General features: G+C 46.3%; 1 protein-coding gene across 5 annotated transcripts in view; it reads left to right on the top strand.

Moving 5' to 3' along the window:
* The window catches only part of PXN (paxillin), a 47,356-nt gene that overhangs the window by 21,885 nt on the left and 9,874 nt on the right, over window positions 1-15,597 (top strand). For 2 of the 5 annotated variants that reach the window (XM_062589788.1, XM_062589789.1), the window contains exons 2-6: window positions 3,433-3,659; window positions 4,180-4,295; window positions 6,350-6,489; window positions 6,846-7,047; window positions 7,599-7,734. In XM_062589788.1, coding sequence (XP_062445772.1) covers window positions 3,433-3,659; window positions 4,180-4,295; window positions 6,350-6,489; window positions 6,846-7,047; window positions 7,599-7,734 — 821 coding nt within the window. Of the gene's footprint in view, window positions 1-3,432; window positions 3,660-4,179; window positions 4,296-6,349; window positions 6,490-6,845; window positions 7,048-7,598; window positions 7,735-12,104; window positions 13,287-14,082; window positions 14,350-14,805; window positions 15,202-15,597 lie in introns of those variants that run through there. The other 3 variants (XM_062589785.1, XM_062589787.1, XM_062589784.1) reach the window with 2 other exon arrangements.

Consider the following 15,597-nt stretch of genomic DNA (forward strand, 5'->3'; position numbering starts at 1 on the left):
GAGCGGCGTTAACTGATGGGCTTAGGGGCGGCCCTGTCCCTCGGGAGGGGCCGTGAGGGGGGAACACTTCATTATCCAAGAAATCGATTGGGCCTTTACTATTGCTATTTAAGGAACAGTCTCTTTAGTGAACCAAGTCCTGTAATGTGAGATACTTCTCTGCGTAAGGCCCATCTTCGCTACAGTCCTGCAGGTTAGAGCTCCCCTTTTGGGAGTAAGAGAGAGCAGTGGGCCTTTTCCCTGAGTAAGACTCCCTTCTTTCTCGTCTTTCCTTAATTTACTTTATCTTTTGGAAATGTTGAAAAGATGTGCAAATCCTAAATGGATGTGAAGCGCTTGGGGGCCTCTTGGGATGCGATGCTGGGTGGAAAGCAAAATGTTATTTTTTTCATTTGGTTTTGAAAAATTGCCTGGAGTCTATCTGGACTGCAGACTCCTTGCCTTGACCTCCAAGGGAGCAGCGTTTTGCTGTCGTGGCTCTGTGGGTTGCAGAGGAACTTCCCGCTTGGCGTGAGATATTCCCCAAGGTGGGCTGGATTAAGCAAGTCCTGCGGGCTGTCCTTGCCCCTGGCCCTCTCGTGGCAGCTCTGGCGCTTTTACCGGACCCTTTAGATGGGTGCAACTCCCTAATCCAGTGATTCAGGTGAGCCTAGCAGGAAGCAGAAGTAGGTGTTGGTGCAAAAGGACCTCCCTTCTCCCCTGGCAGCGAGCTTGGGGTGGGAGGGTGGGGGAGCCGCACGAGGCTCTGGGCCCGTGGGGCAGGTTGGTGTGGGCAGGATGGGCCAGGGATGAACGTCGGGGATGACGAGCACCCAGAGAGTCCTTTGCCCACGAGCGAGTAGTGTGGGTGCTGCCGACCTCTTCCTGTCCTGCGGTGTGGGGTGTTGTGGATGTGTAACTGCTTCAGTATCCGCTGGCGGTTGGTGTAAAGTTGAAGTGCAGTTTGACTGATTCGTCTCCAGCCTTTTCTCCTCCCTCTGCTTCCTGTTCCTCAGCTCTGCCTTGTTTGCTCAAGTCAGGAAGGGGGAGGGTATGGGGGAAGTTAATCATTAAACTGTAATGTCTTCTCCTTAACTCCTTCACAACCTGGGAGCAGAGGGCGCCTGTGATTTCCAGACGCCACCCCCCGCCTCCTTCTGCCATCTTGTAAGAGAAAACTGGTGAGTTTAGCCAAACTCATTTTTATGCTGTTAGCGAAAAGCAGCGGATTTCTGTCCAACCGCTCATTCAGTAAGGAGCGCCGAGCCAAGAAGGTGACTGCTGTGGTGAGATGATTCCCCTCTGCCTGTCCTGCAAGGAGGCTGGCGGGTAGGGGGTGGAAAATTGGTTTGGTTCCCCTCTGCACCCTCATGGGGATTTTTACTTCCTAGTGGAACTTGATTTGCTTTTGTCATTGGTGGGCAGAAGCAAAAACCACACCTTCTCCGAGAGCACTTCTCTTGGAGGTTGTGTGCACGAAACCTCCAGCCGTAGGACCTGCCTGGTCGAAGGAATTGCAGCTCTTCAGCAGTTCCCTTGAGGTATGTGCCTTTCGCTCTGGAATCTGCCAGCTGTTCTTTTGCTTAAAAGGAAGATAAAACTGATTTTTTTCCCAGCTGCAGAAAGCTTATGTATCTTCAGGGAATCTGCTTCTGGGGTGTTCTGACCCCTGTAGGAAGATGCCTGTGGCTAAATGATTTGGAGCAGCTTTTTGGCTAAATAAAAGATATATAGGGTTAGTTTAGCACAGTATCTAATTTGCTAATGGCTCTGTTTGGTTCTCTGAGGGCAAGACTTACTCTTTTTTTTTGCTTTTTTTAATATGGCTTTGGTCTGTGGAAGAGAGCGGATATAAAAGCAGCACCTTCCTTGTCTTGTAATGCGATAATGTTGTCCTCTATTTGACCTTTTAATATATTATTCTTGAAGAGTTGCTCAGTATCTTGGCTGGTATGGTCTGCCGTGCTCGGGAAGTGGCTTTGAGCTGGCAGGTGCCTGCCCTCTTAGAGGCAGCCATTAGCCTGAGTGGTTGCTCGGTTGCTATTTTGGTGCCACCTGATTACTTCAGCTCTTTGCCACCCTGGCTGGAGAATACTGCTGGATTGCTGTGTTTGCAGACCGAGACTTCGGACCCGAAACCAAGTTATCTGCTGTGTGTGGGAGGAAAAGGGCAAATCCTGCAGACGCTGGGGTCTGCAGTGGAGGGCAGGGAGATCCAGAGGCGGTTCTGAGGCAGTCTCCTCTCCCAGTTCTGCTGAAGTTGCATTACTGCTCTCTGGCCAAATTCCATATCTCTGAAGGGTCCTGCCAGGTACATCCTGATGCCCTGGTAATGGAGAGTGCTGATGTCCCTAGCGAACTGGCTCTTCTCCAATAGCCTTAAAGAGCTGTGTGCTAGAGCCTGCTGCTCCGGTGGAAAGCTGGGCACCCAGCCACTGTGGCTTTCTTTGGAGAGCGAGTCTGATGCAGGCCTGCCACAGCTGATTGGCATTTCCACCACTGGGGATTGCAGTAGGCTCCTTACGGTGGGCTTGCAGGTCTGAAGGCCCAGCAAGTTGGGATTTGCCTGTGAGTCACAGCAGAGGAGTGCAGAGGTTGGCATGGGCAAAGGACAATTGCCAGGAAGAAACCCAGAAAGATGTGAACGCTTTTTTTTTCCTTTTTTTCTGTCTAGTATTTGAGGGAGAGTCTTTTTCCTGCTTTAAGACTTCTGAGAGGGGCTAACCTTGTGACGCGTGTTCCTCTGCCTGGCACGAGTGCGGGTGTTTCTAGCTGATGGAAGTTTTTGCTTCTCTTCAGGAATTTGTGAGCAGTCTCCACCCAGCAATCTGAGAATTGTTTCCAGGAGAAGAAATTGCATTTACCTGGCAGGCTCCAAAATCTAGTTAACTGTTTGTGTGATGTACCGAGAAGGAATTTGCTTAGGAAAGTTGAAGCGCACATGCTTTCTGCCACGCCGATGGACCAATCTGAAAGTTGTGTGCTTCTCGCGCTTGCTTAAACTCTGGAGAAAACCCCTCCCGGGATCTTGTTTCCTGCAGAAAGCAGTGCCTGCGGCCACGTTAAATGACTCTGTGATGATGTGGGCCCTGTAATTAGTCTGTGTCAATATCCTGTTGTGAGTCGATCTCAGGGCAGGTTTCTTCTAGGCTCCTCTTCTACGGGCCGCAGGGAGAGTATAAAGGTCCTTAGAGTTGGGCTGTTTTCCAGTTAAGACAAAAATCTAAGATTGACACAGTTTTTCTGGCTACTTTGTTGCCTCATGGCATTTTATTTGTACTAGAGGTTTTATGCACCCATTCAGAACTGGCCTGCAGTAATGTTTTACAGACCATTTGGTAGATCACGCTGGACGAAAACTCTTCCCAGAAACCTGATATGGATATCCTGAATGAGAAGAAGGAGCAAAAGCTGTTGGCCAGGAATTCACCATTTTGTTTTTCTTTCCTGCAGATGCCTTACTAGCGGACCTGGAATCAACCACTTCACATATATCCAAACGACCAGTGTTTCTAACAGAAGAAACACCTTACTCCTATCCAACTGGAAACCACACGTACCAGGAGATCACTGTGCCGCCTCCAGTGCCACCACCACCTTCTAGCGAGGCGCTGAATGGAACCGTGATTGACCCCTTAGAGCAGTGGCAACCCAACGTATCCAGATACGTCCACCAGCAAGTGAGTAAATGTGTGCTTGTGGAGATGGGGAAGATCCATGCTTATTGTGTTGGTGCAGATCTGTCAGCAAAGCAAATGAGAGGAGGAAATAGCAAGAAATGAGGATGAATTTGGATACAAATAGAGTGAAGAAATAGGGGAGGTCTGGAGTTTTAATAGTTAGGGGGAGGAAAGTCTCAGAACTGACTAGTCTGAGCAAATGGGCAAAATATAATTTGAAACCTATCGTCATTGTTCCAGTAAAAACGGTAGCGTGTTGAGATGAGTGTTAGTCATCTAGTCTGTAGCCTGTGGAAAGCAGGCTGGGGGTTTCCAGCACAGATCTGCGATTCATAGGCAAATCTGAAGCAAGTGCAGAACGCTTGTTCCTGGAATAGCTCCTGACGGAGGTTGGGGTCGGCTGCATAGCAGAATTTTATTGATCTTGGGCTTTGACTGTGTCTTATTCATGTGTAGTTGCAATGCAGTATATGTATTTGTTTGTCATTATCTATTTCCAATACAAATCTCATTTCTACAGCCCCAGTCCCAGTCTCCTATATACAGCTGTAGTGCCAAAAGCTCCAGTGCCTCAGTTCCCAGAGAGGGGCTCAGCTCTCCTTCCTCCCGTGCTGGTGAAGAGGAACACGTCTACAGGTATCTTGTCCCTATTAAGAGATAGACTTTAATTGTATGAGGACAGTGACTGCTATGACTCAAGCTGTCTTTGAAACAAGTGCTGTGTTCCCTATGTATATTCTACCTTCCTGTGTCAGTTGTGCTTCTTATGGCTCTCTGTGTTTGAGATTTCCTTCCTTTTTAGATGCTACCGTGGCTTTGTACTCGCTTCACATACTGGCCTTCCATCTCCTCAGCTGTAGAGGAAGTTGAGGATCTATCAGACAGGACATGATTTGGTTCAAGCCAAATTGTTTGATTCGTTGTAAAGAGTATGATCCAGAAACAAATGGCAAATTCACTGTCCTGTTAAGCAGCCCAAAATACTTCTTTAGGAGGGAGGTGGCCTTTGTGTCTGTTATCTTGGGAAAATCAGTTACCTGTGGACTAGCAAGATGTGAATTTTCAAGTAAATTTGAATTTTTTATGATGATTTAAAAATTCCGTCTCAGAACTACTGACTTACAGATAACTAGTGTATCCAGCTAGAATGACAAACACAGCCCTCCTCTCCCTGAGAGGTTGGAAGGGTCCCAGCTGCATGGTGGGACTAACCTTTCTGCTGACGTGGGGGTGAGAGAGGGCTGGACTCGGTGCTCCATCCCTGATCTCCCCATGCAGGGCACTGTCCTGAGCACCTTTTTACGGTGTGCAGACTAGTGTTTGTCTGCTGTCGTGTGTTCCAGCCATGCCTAGCTCTTTCTGCTGAGCAGAAAGTTGCTTTCAGCTAGAACTAATTCTGGGTAAAGGTGCTGGCAGGTGTGTCCGGAGATGGTGCTAGGGATGCAGTTGTTGCAGTTTTCTGGGGGCTGAGGGCCACGTGTAATTAGTACGAAGCAGAGATGATTATAGCCCTTGGTCTGCTAGTACAAGGGTCTGGCGTGGCCTGGTTCTGGTGCAAATTGTAGCTTGTGTGCTTGTGACCAGATGAAATATTCCCTCTTCAGACCTCATTTGTGAACTTTGTTCTCTGTCTGAGGAAGAAGATAACTGACCCTATGGAATTTCATAATTGTTACTTGTGTTATTGGTATCAGAGTCCTAAAGCTTGTTGCATATTAACCTTCTGAGCATAAACTGGCAGTGTGCTCAAGACAAGTTCTTGTTTTGCTTTTGGAAGCTCATTTTTTGATACAATAAAAACCATTAGAGCATTAGAAGTAATTTGTCCCTTGTAAAACTAGGAGAAAATTATTTCCTTCCCAGTGGTGATGGGAAAACTGTTATTACAGTGCTTGAAAATCATTGTATTGGTGCTAAGTTTAATTGTGAAATAGTTTGCATTTGCGTGTGGTAAGGGTAATTACTGCTTATCCTATACGATAAGCAGTAGTAATTACATCCAGTGCTTTGTACACAGTTGTGCATGGTTAAACTTCTTTACACCTTTAACCCTGTGGAAAATGATTTTATATTACCTTCTTATAAATTGATTAGAATTGCTCAAATAAAAAGGTTTGAGTATTTGAAAAGAGACCTTGTATGCTGCAGGAGGCTGCCACGTAACCTGCTGCTTTTGGTCATTTCTGATAGCTTGAGATTTGTACTTTGGTTCCCTCATTCTGCAGTCTGTGCTGGCTCTGCATCCCTCTGCTTCGAGGGAGAGGTTTTCCCTGCTTGGTGTGATGTCACCAGAAACAAGTCGTTTTTCCTGGATGCCGGCTAGTGGTTCTGCTGCTGCTCTGCGTGTCTTGGATCGGCAGCTTGTTAACTCTTTGCTACAAGGCTGTGCAACAGAGTCTTAAAATCTGAGGCCCTGCCCATTGCTGCTGTTTCTTTGCAACTGACAGCTGAAGGTGTGGATAAGCAAACTGAAGATGCAGCTGAGCAGCAGCTGTGTTGGTAATGAGTTTCCACAGTAAGCATCGTCTTTCCATGAGCCATAAAAGCATCAGTTTTAAAAAATAAAAACAACAACAAAAAACTAAAACCCAACACATGTGTTAACTTTGGATCTAAGTGTTCCTCTATCCTCCGGCTGTGTCTTGAACTAGAAGGGACTCCTCAGTTTCACACTCTCCTTTTATCTTTAGTTTCCCCAACAAGCAGAAGTCTGCAGAACCATCTCCCACAATGACAAGCTCCTCTCTGGGCAGCAATCTCTCAGAACTGGACAGACTTCTCCTGGAACTGAATGCTGTTCAGCATAATCCCCCCAGTGGCTTCCCAGCAGGTAAGGAGTAGCAAGACATTTGGTATTAGCTTTGTGGATAGTTTGATTCCTAAAGTAGTAGTCTTTTTTCCTTCAACATGTTAGTGAAATTCCTCTCTCCAATTTGTAGAATCATTTAATTTGGATGAGATCTCTTGAATACTCTAGTCCAGCATCCTTCTTGAAGCAGGGCCACCTTCAAAGTTGTCTCAAACCTAATTTCAAAGTTAGATTACTGAGGACCTGTAGCATTGAGCTCTCTATATCCTCAAAGACTGACAAGGTCTCTCTGGGCAACCTATTGCTCCTGCCTCCGATTTATATACATTTGTGGATGTGGGGGTCTAAGTTACTTTTTCCCTTCCCCTTTTGTAAAGATGAAGCCAGCAGAAGCCCATCACTGCCCAGTGCAACTGGACCTCACTATGTTATCCCAGAGGGCAGCAGCTCTGTGGGAGGGAAGGCTGCTCCCCCTACAAAAGAAAAACCAAAGCGAAATGGCGGGCGTGGGATTGAAGATGTGCGTCCCAGTGTGGAAAGCCTACTGGATGAGCTGGAGAGCTCTGTGCCAAGTCCAGTGTGAGTAGTGTTTTGGTGGCTGCTCGCTTCGGTGGGGTGGGACAAGCCATTATGGGAATAGTGATTGTAGCCTAGGGACAGATGCTGCAGGAGAGTGACAGGCAGAAGAGTTGATTTGTGTGACGGGTGGGAAATTGAACCAGAGCATGAAGATGCTGGTGCTTTTTTTTTTTTTTTTTTAATTTCCTGCAACTGTTGCTGGATGAAAAATACATGATAAGTCATGTTACTAGAGGTGTATTGTTCAAACTCAGATTTATAGCTGATGACAAAAGCCCACCATCTGACAGAATGAATGTTTGGTCATAGTCCATTCCTTAATGGATGGTGTTTGTGTATGCTCATGCTAGGCTTGGCAGAGAGATGAGGCCTGTGCATGTTGCAAAAGCTGGGCCTGAGGGAGGGCTGGCCGCGGTGGTCAGAGCTGCTGAAATGCACCGTGCTGTGCTTGTTCTCAGGGGCGGTGGGATTGCCAGTCTAGGAGTTTTCCCCAGAGACACTGCTCAAATGTGTTTTTTTTTTTTTCCTCTTTTTTCCTCCCCTCTTGCCAGCCCTGCAATCACTGTGAGCCAAGGCGAGGTGAGCAGCCCCCAGCGGGTCACTGCCAGTCAGCAGCAGACCCGTATATCTGCCTCTTCAGCTACGCGAGAACTGGATGAACTGATGGCGTCTCTCTCTGACTTTAAGGTGCGCTTTCTTGACAAACTTAACACCTCACATGGGCCCTCGCTGCCTCCAGGCTCACTTGCCTGTTAGCCACATCTGCTGACCTTATTTGGTCTCCAGAACACCTTCTGTACCACTCTTCCTTGCTCTGAGGAAATTCCTGTGGTGGTATTTGTGCTTTGAGTGCTGCTGTAGGTGTTCTTGGCTGCTATAAATTCATCACTTGCCTGGAAGACAGTCCTGGGGACTGTTTTTCCTTCCGTTCTGCAGTTCGTCTGTGTTTGCCAAACATAATGAGCTTTAGTTACTGCTCAGTGCAGGGTGGATTATTTTGCTGTGCTGTAACTTAACAAGAAATAGGGGATCGTGGGACACCTCTCTGCTCACTGATGGAGACCAGGCTCTTCTGTTCTGCTGGATGACTGTTCTCACAGTGCTTTTTTACCCTGATGTGCCTTCCCTGAGAAGAATGCATTAGGGATTTCCAGGCATGTGGTATGAGCACTCAAGCTTTCGTATCTAAGTGGAGGGAACCTCAAAGGTTGCAATTTTAAAACAGTATCTCTAATTCAGATCAAAATGGGATTAATATCCAAGCTTCTTGTAGGGGAGGAAGACGGCAAATACCATTCAGAATCTTATTTGGAAATCTAATTACTATATTGGATAAGAACTGCTACTGCTGCTTCAGTCACCAGTAGTACATGAAAATCCCATAATGGGATAAAATGAGGAGAAATTTGCCCGTGGTCATTTCTGTACATGAAATGCTTGGCTTATATCCTTGGGATAACTTGTAAATGAGAATATTCTTTATTCATATAGCTACATTATCATTCTTAAACTAGATGATTAGCTGTGGAGCTTTTTTTCATGAGATTACATTTACCTGCAGTCATAGCAAAATGAAAAATATTTTTTCTTCTTCCTTATAGATGGTTTGCTTATAGTTTTCTTGAATGATTCTCTTAAATCTCTTCTGAGACAAGAGGGGAGAGTGAATACGTAATGTATTCTCTATGCTGGTCATTATTGGATATGATTTTTTTTGTATGCACATGCAAGACTGCTTTATAATCCTAAAAAAACTACCTACCTCTTTGGTTTCTCCTCGCGTGGAGGATTCTGCTGATCCTCAACGTTTCTTGCTTGTGCTGAACTCCATCTCCTCCTGCTATGATTTTAGAGGAGACAGCCAGAGCTGAACAGTGTTCTGTGTGGAGGGGTAAATAGGACATTCAAAGACAGCTGTGTTGTTTATTATTACCTCTGTGCCCTCATTCACATTACTGTCTTTGATTCTTGCCGTGTGTTTCACAGAGATGATTACAGCTCCCAGTGCTTGAACAAGTGTGTGAGTTCAGAGCCCAGCAGTGAGTACGCGTGCGTTGGCTAGGATTGAATTTGGTCTGCCACTCTGGCACACGCACATGGTTTTGTGCCTCGGAAATTACTCATTATTTGCTTTAGAGTTACTGTAGATTGAGTTTAGGCATCCGCAAATACTGACACCTTAGTGTTGCCCTTATTCGCTCCAGTATTAATATAGTACATCCTAGGTTTGGATGCGGGATATCCATAAGCATCTATTCAATCCGGTTGGAAAAACTGAGGATTGAACTTCCACTGTCGTGAAGCTGGGGAGAGTTCCCACCTGCGCTGCCAGCGTCTGCTGCTCTGCTCCTTCCCTAGGCTATGGGAGCGCGGGGGCCGTGGCCTCGTGCCCCTGCTGCTTTTATCAGGGCTCAGAAACCTAGCTCCAAGTATGGCAGCTACTGCTGGCCTGGGCTCCTAGGTGAGCTCTTGGCAACTGAGAACCTCCTCACCCACCCCAGCTTTTCCTGCTGAGATACCAGGAGAGGGTATTTCTAACTGTGCGTGTTCAAACGCTTTGCAGTCTTGGGAAAAGTCAAGAAATTCTTTGTGCAACTCTTAGTAAAATCGATGTGACAGAGACTAGGGGCTTATTGTAGTACTGTCCTCCTTCCTGGCTTAATTTTTGGCTGAGTTCAGAGCAAACTGGAAACTTGAAATACAACAAGATTTTAAGATTTGGGGCTTTATAACAACAGCATTCGTACTTTTGCAAGGCACTAAGCTCATCTGCAGTGAAATATTCTTCCCTGAAGCACCAAGAACATGGTTCCTTGTTCATTTCCCTTTCATTAATATTTCCACTGTTTTTAATGGTGACTTTTCCTTTTCCTGTCCTCCAGATTGCTTCATTTTCCCTTCAGTTCTTTCTTTTCTTTTCTTTCTTTCTTTCTTTCTTTCTTTCTTTCTTTTTTTTTTTTTTTTTTTTTTTTTTTTTTTTTTTAATCCTGTCAATTTGTGCTGGCTAGTAATGTTAGCTTGTCTATAAAAATGGATTTCTGGTCTGTACCTGTGGCAGGGGCTGAGGGAGAGAGGTGGAGTCTTTTGCAGAGGTGAAACATAAAAGGCAGTTGTTTGAGTGCCAGACCTGTGTGTGTTTGCAAGAGAAACAGGACAGAAAAACTGAGTATTATGAGTAATTAATTGCAGATAGAAGGCCATAATACAACTAGAAGTTCCAGCAGCAGCGTGCGTGTGGTGTCGGTGTTTAATTTCCCTCGTACTCTAGAGTAAAAAGTGCTGTTACAGACGGATACATTACCCTTTTATCATCTTTTGCTTGCTTAATGAGTTCCTCATTCTTTTTGCCTACAGAATCCATTTGATTTGGGTTATCTATCTCGTCAGCTGGCACTGAGATTACTTAATGCATTTGTTTTTTCATCCTCTGGCATTTCTGTATGATGCGATGCCTGCTTACGGCATAGCTAGGTGCTTGTATTTAACTGTTCTGTTACTGACTTATGTTTAACTGTTGCTCTTAATTTAGAGTTAGTATGTTTTTAACATGCTGGAAATATTTACCTTTGAGCAAGATAACTGTCTTGCCTTGAAAATGACTGCATTTTAGAAAATTTGGAAACTGCATAAACGTGAACCACGATGTAAGAACTGGTTACGTTCACGAGCGCGTGTAGATTGGGTAAAACGCGGGGCGGGGGGCAATACTGGGAAGCACGCTTTTCGTTTGTAACTACCGAAAAGTAGTTACGCTTCCTGGTCCTTTCCGCCGCTGCCGTGAGCGGGGGCTGGCGCTGCGCTCCTTGAAGCGAGCAGCGACTTGGGACGAAGCGCAGTCGCCTGCTGCTCCCCGTGTTCGACGAGCCTCGCGGCAGCGCAGCGGTCCGACCTCACGAAGACGTGCGTGTGTGCGCGAGCTCCGGGCCCCTCGCGGCGGCTGTGGGGTGCACAGATCCACCCCGAGGGGATCAGTCTCTTGCACCTGCTGGCAGATTTGGTGTGAGTTCTGGTTAATTTTATTCTTTTGTTCATGGCAAGTACCCAGAAAGGTAAGTAAAGGCTGAAATACTTTGCATGGGCTTAGGAAAGTTTTACGTCCCCGCTGCCTTAGGACGTGAGCATCTAACGTCTTGAGGCTTCTTTTGAAGAATACGACCAAGAATTGGAGTTTTTCTTGGGAGCTGTTGGGTTTGCAAATTCTTTATGGATAGGTCTTTAAAACTGGGAGGGTTCAGCTAATTGGCATTAGCTTGACCTGCTGTGTGAACTTGCCCACGCCACTGTTCTGACTCTCTCTTTTTAAGAAAAAGGACTAGTGCCATTTTGTCTCCTAGAGTTCAGCCAGGAACCACTGACAATGGGGAAAGGAGGACAAGTGATCTTTTGTTTTTGAAAAACCCCATAAGTCAGGGAAAACTTTAAAAAAAAAAAAAAAAAAAAAAAGAAAAAAAAAGAAAAAAAAAGAAAAGTCACTGATCTTGTCAAAGTGTATTTTGGATCAAAATTAATACTGGTTTTGTTACAATGCAAACCTAGAGTCCTCAGCCTAAAGGAAGAGGCTAATCTGGCCATCTAAGCAAAGCTTACGAAGGCACAGGGAGGCAGAGTCCTTGAGATTCAGTGTGTGTCAGATCTGAGGTGAGACTAATGATTTGAGCGGAACAAAGCCCACGTTATCTGCTCCAGCTGTGACTGCCCTGAAGCTTTGTTTTCACTGCTGTGAACGCAGCTGACAGGAGCACTTTATTAGTGTATCAAGAACAAAATGTCAAGGTCTCTTTTTTTCAGCTTTAATGCAAAATGTACATATGTCATTCAGAGTGAGTTGTTAATGTGACTTTTACTCACAGTCTAGACACGCCTGGGCTTGTAGCTGGCTTCCCAACAGCTACTGCACATGCTCATCACAGCTGCAGGTGAGCATGTCATTTGTGTGGAGGGCACAGGAAAAGGATCTTTGACTGTGTAACTTGGTCATGCTTGATCTTATGTGAAGATCAGCACAATGCCATGCTGGTGTTGCTCTTTAGTATCCCACTTTCCTTATTTACTCTTGAAAGTAAGGCTTTGGATCAACATGGCTCTTTGGTTTGAAGGTCATGGTTATTCTAAGACTTAATTCCCTGGAGTTGTTTTTCTTTTTCTTACCTCTGTCTTTATCTTTTTCTCTCCTTATTCTTTCTATTTCCTCTTTGCAGACTAGTTCCACTATGTCTCTGATTTCTGAACCCTCCCTAGAACTGGTTCCCAATTCAACAAGTGCAGACTTCAACAAGCCTCCTCACATTTTGACAGTACTCTCGCATTCTAAACCCGCTTCTGCAGGTCACAGTGGGGACTTGGCAGTAACAACATTTGGCCCCTCAGCAGTCCTCCACATCGAAGAAGGCAGTAACAATGTAGGTCCTCCACCCTCGGGACGTTCTGCCACTCCTCCACGTGTGCCCTCTCTGCTGCAAACAGGCCCTGTGCCCCCACCACGAGTCTCTTCCAGTTCTGCTGTTCGTGGGGAGCAGATGACATCTGCAAGTTTGGTTAGGCCGAGTAGAAAGCCTGACTTTTCAAGAAAAGCTGTGCCGGCTTCCAGTGTGGAGCCTCTGTCTAGACCCACTAATGTGGAAGCCCAAGGCCTAGAGTATGATTTGGTGATAGAGACTGAAAAGAAGGAGCAGGGAATAGAGCCCCAAACCTCAAATATTCCAGTTTCAAATATTGGAATAAATGGTCAAGGGAAGGGGCAGATACCTAAGGAACTGGATCGACAGGGAGCATTTGGGGGTAGTTCAGCGTTTTTTTCTGAGCACAGAAGTGTGGAAACAGCTTTAGATGAGCTGTGGGCCCTGCAGCTGTCTGAGCATGCACCAGAGGTACGTGCAGAGAATGACAGCATCTCAAATCCTGTGCATGAGCCTTCTGTTGTGGCCCTGGATCGGTGGGATGTTTTTCCAGACACTAAAAAACAGTTAGGTTTTGTAGCACAGCAAGAACAAAAGCTAAAAGCTGAAGTACCATATGAAGTAGCAGTAGATATCTGCTCTGATCTGACCAAGAAGAGACAGGGCAGAGAGAGAACTCCTAAGAAAGCAGGTACTAACATCAATAAAACCAGAGACCAGGAAAATGAGCAAATCAAAAGCCCTACAGTTGTTGCAGAGACTCCTGAAAATGTTTGGAAAGCCGAATGGGATCTGCTGTGCGTCTCCAAGCCACCCATTGAGAGGATTTCTGCATCAGGCCAGGCAGGCACTGAGTGACTGTAGGCGTTGGATGAGTCCTAGCTAGGACTGTCCTGGTAGCACACTAATGTTCTGTGTGTGGTATGAGCGCACCCAGAGCTCACCCACTCTTAACAGCATGTGGTTTTGAGCAATGTTACTGACAGCTGCATGTGGTGAAGGTCTGAAATCCTTTGCTTTATCTGGTGGTCTCTTCTGCATGTTGGCCAGCAGCATGGAACATGGCAGATCTTAAGGGCTGTCCTATGAAATGGACTTTTATTCCTTAACTGGGATAGCAAATGTTCAACCCGTAGAGGCCTCTGAAGAGTTGAAGGGACTGCTTCACACCTGGCTCGGGATGGCAGCTTCTCTGCTCCGCTTGCCTTTTTAGGTATCAGTGTGGGAGCTGTTACTGTTCTTCCGGCACTAGCAGTGCACCACTCTGTGCACCAGACATCTCTGACCAAAACTCTGCCTGTAAAGGGCAAATGCAGAGAGACTGTTGTGTATCACTGTTACGTTGAGGTTTCTTTAATGCTCTGCAGAGTGGTCTTGTTGCACCTCGTATCTTGGCTTCCTGCTGGTTACTTCCTTTTCTAGATAGTTATTTTTGGCTGGTGTGATAATCCTTACAGGGTTTTTCCTTTCACTGAGTCACTGTTCTGGGCTGTGCCAAGAGGAATTTTGGCATTGTGAGTACATGTCATCACTCCTCCAGCTCACAGTTGTCACTAATGGTTTGAGTTTGTGCTGTTGCATCTTGGAGCTTGCTCTTGCATTGCTCTTCTCTGTTGATGTTATTACCTTTGTCATTTAGATTAAGTCTGTAATCAAGAGGACAAAAGAGACCGGGAATGTGCATCCAATGTATCGTGACCTCTCTCCAAGGCGTAAACTAGGTCCTGCCATATTTCACAAGACTGAGTCTCAGGATCGCTTGATTGAAGAGCTGCAGGACAAACTGGGCATCGCTAAACAGGAACAGGAAGAGTGGAAAACCCAGGATGATTGGCTGACAGAGGGGGTCGTTATCACTGCTAGACCCCAAAGGGAGGATCAGAATGGAGGACAGCAAGTAGAGAAGGTAGAGAGCAGGATCATGGCCTGGGAAATTCCAGCACATCCTGCTGTCCAGGTAGCATTGTGCAGGGGTGCAGATTAAGTTTCTGAGTATGCTAAGCAATGTGAAGTGAGGATGTAATTCTTTCTACTCACCCTTGTCTGATCGGAAAGTGAATCAGCTCTCAGGTCCTGGGTTCTTGATGTTTAGGATTGGAGTGAGATCAGAGGATGGTAGTGACACTGAATAACAGCCAGTGGCCTCTTTTACCCACTTGGTTGTGGCAGTGAGGTTGGCCTGCTTTCCTATTTGTGTTCTGATGCGAGATGAAGGAGATTCAGAAAAGGAAGTGGGGAGAGCATCAGGCAGTAAAGATTGTGCCATCCCCTGATCTGTCTTGCCAGCCTTCCTGCTGCTGGAAGTGTTGGTTGGTTCCTCTTTGGATCTGTTCACCTTTCTTCTTCCTCTGTGTCTTTCTAGGTGGTCTTTCCGCCAGAATCCCCGCTCCCCCCGAGGAGGACGATCTCTGTTTCAGCCTCTCCCCCACTTCAGCCTTCTAAAGAAGCTGCAAAGACAGTCCCTGCTAATGCTGCTCCCTCTTGTGTCCTTGGCCTTGCACCTCTCCTTCCACCCCTGCTTCAGGCTTCCCATGTGCCATCTACCTCAGCTCCTAGTCCAGTCTCTTCTTTCGGCTTGGCTCCTCAGACTCTGTTCCAATGGGAAGCTTCTGATGATGATTATCATGAACTTTCTGTTGTGGGCACCTCTCCTTCTGAAGATCCTAGGCACTCCTGTTCTCCCCAGACCTGGATCCCTAACACCAAGACAGTTGTTTCTGTTGGCTGTCAGACTGAAGACGACTCGCTCTTCCCACAGGTGCAGGCAGGCTTCCTTTTCCTCCTCTGCTTGTTTAACAGTGTGTCTTCTAGTCTAACCACTGCTCCCAACTTGATAGCTCAGTAGATGTAATTTTGGGTAAAGGCTGGTACTGAATTGCTTGATGGAAGAGGGAAGCCACTGATAATACCAAATCAATCCCAGCTGTCCCTGTTTAACACTGAAAAGTACAAGTCATTGCAGCAATCTGCTGTTGTCTATGTTCCTGTCTGTCTTGCTGATCATTTTGTGCAGCAGAGATTATGCAGGCTCTATTTCTCTCTGAGCCAAGGGAGTTAGGTCTGATACAGTCATCAGGTCTCCCTTACTCAATCCCTTGGGGGAGAGGAGGTAAGCATGGAGAAGAAGATGGCAAACATCTCAAACTGGAAGGCC

The sequence above is a fragment of the Rhea pennata genome, chromosome 17, assembly GCF_028389875.1.
Source record: "Rhea pennata isolate bPtePen1 chromosome 17, bPtePen1.pri, whole genome shotgun sequence".
Taxonomy (NCBI): domain Eukaryota; kingdom Metazoa; phylum Chordata; class Aves; order Rheiformes; family Rheidae; genus Rhea; species Rhea pennata.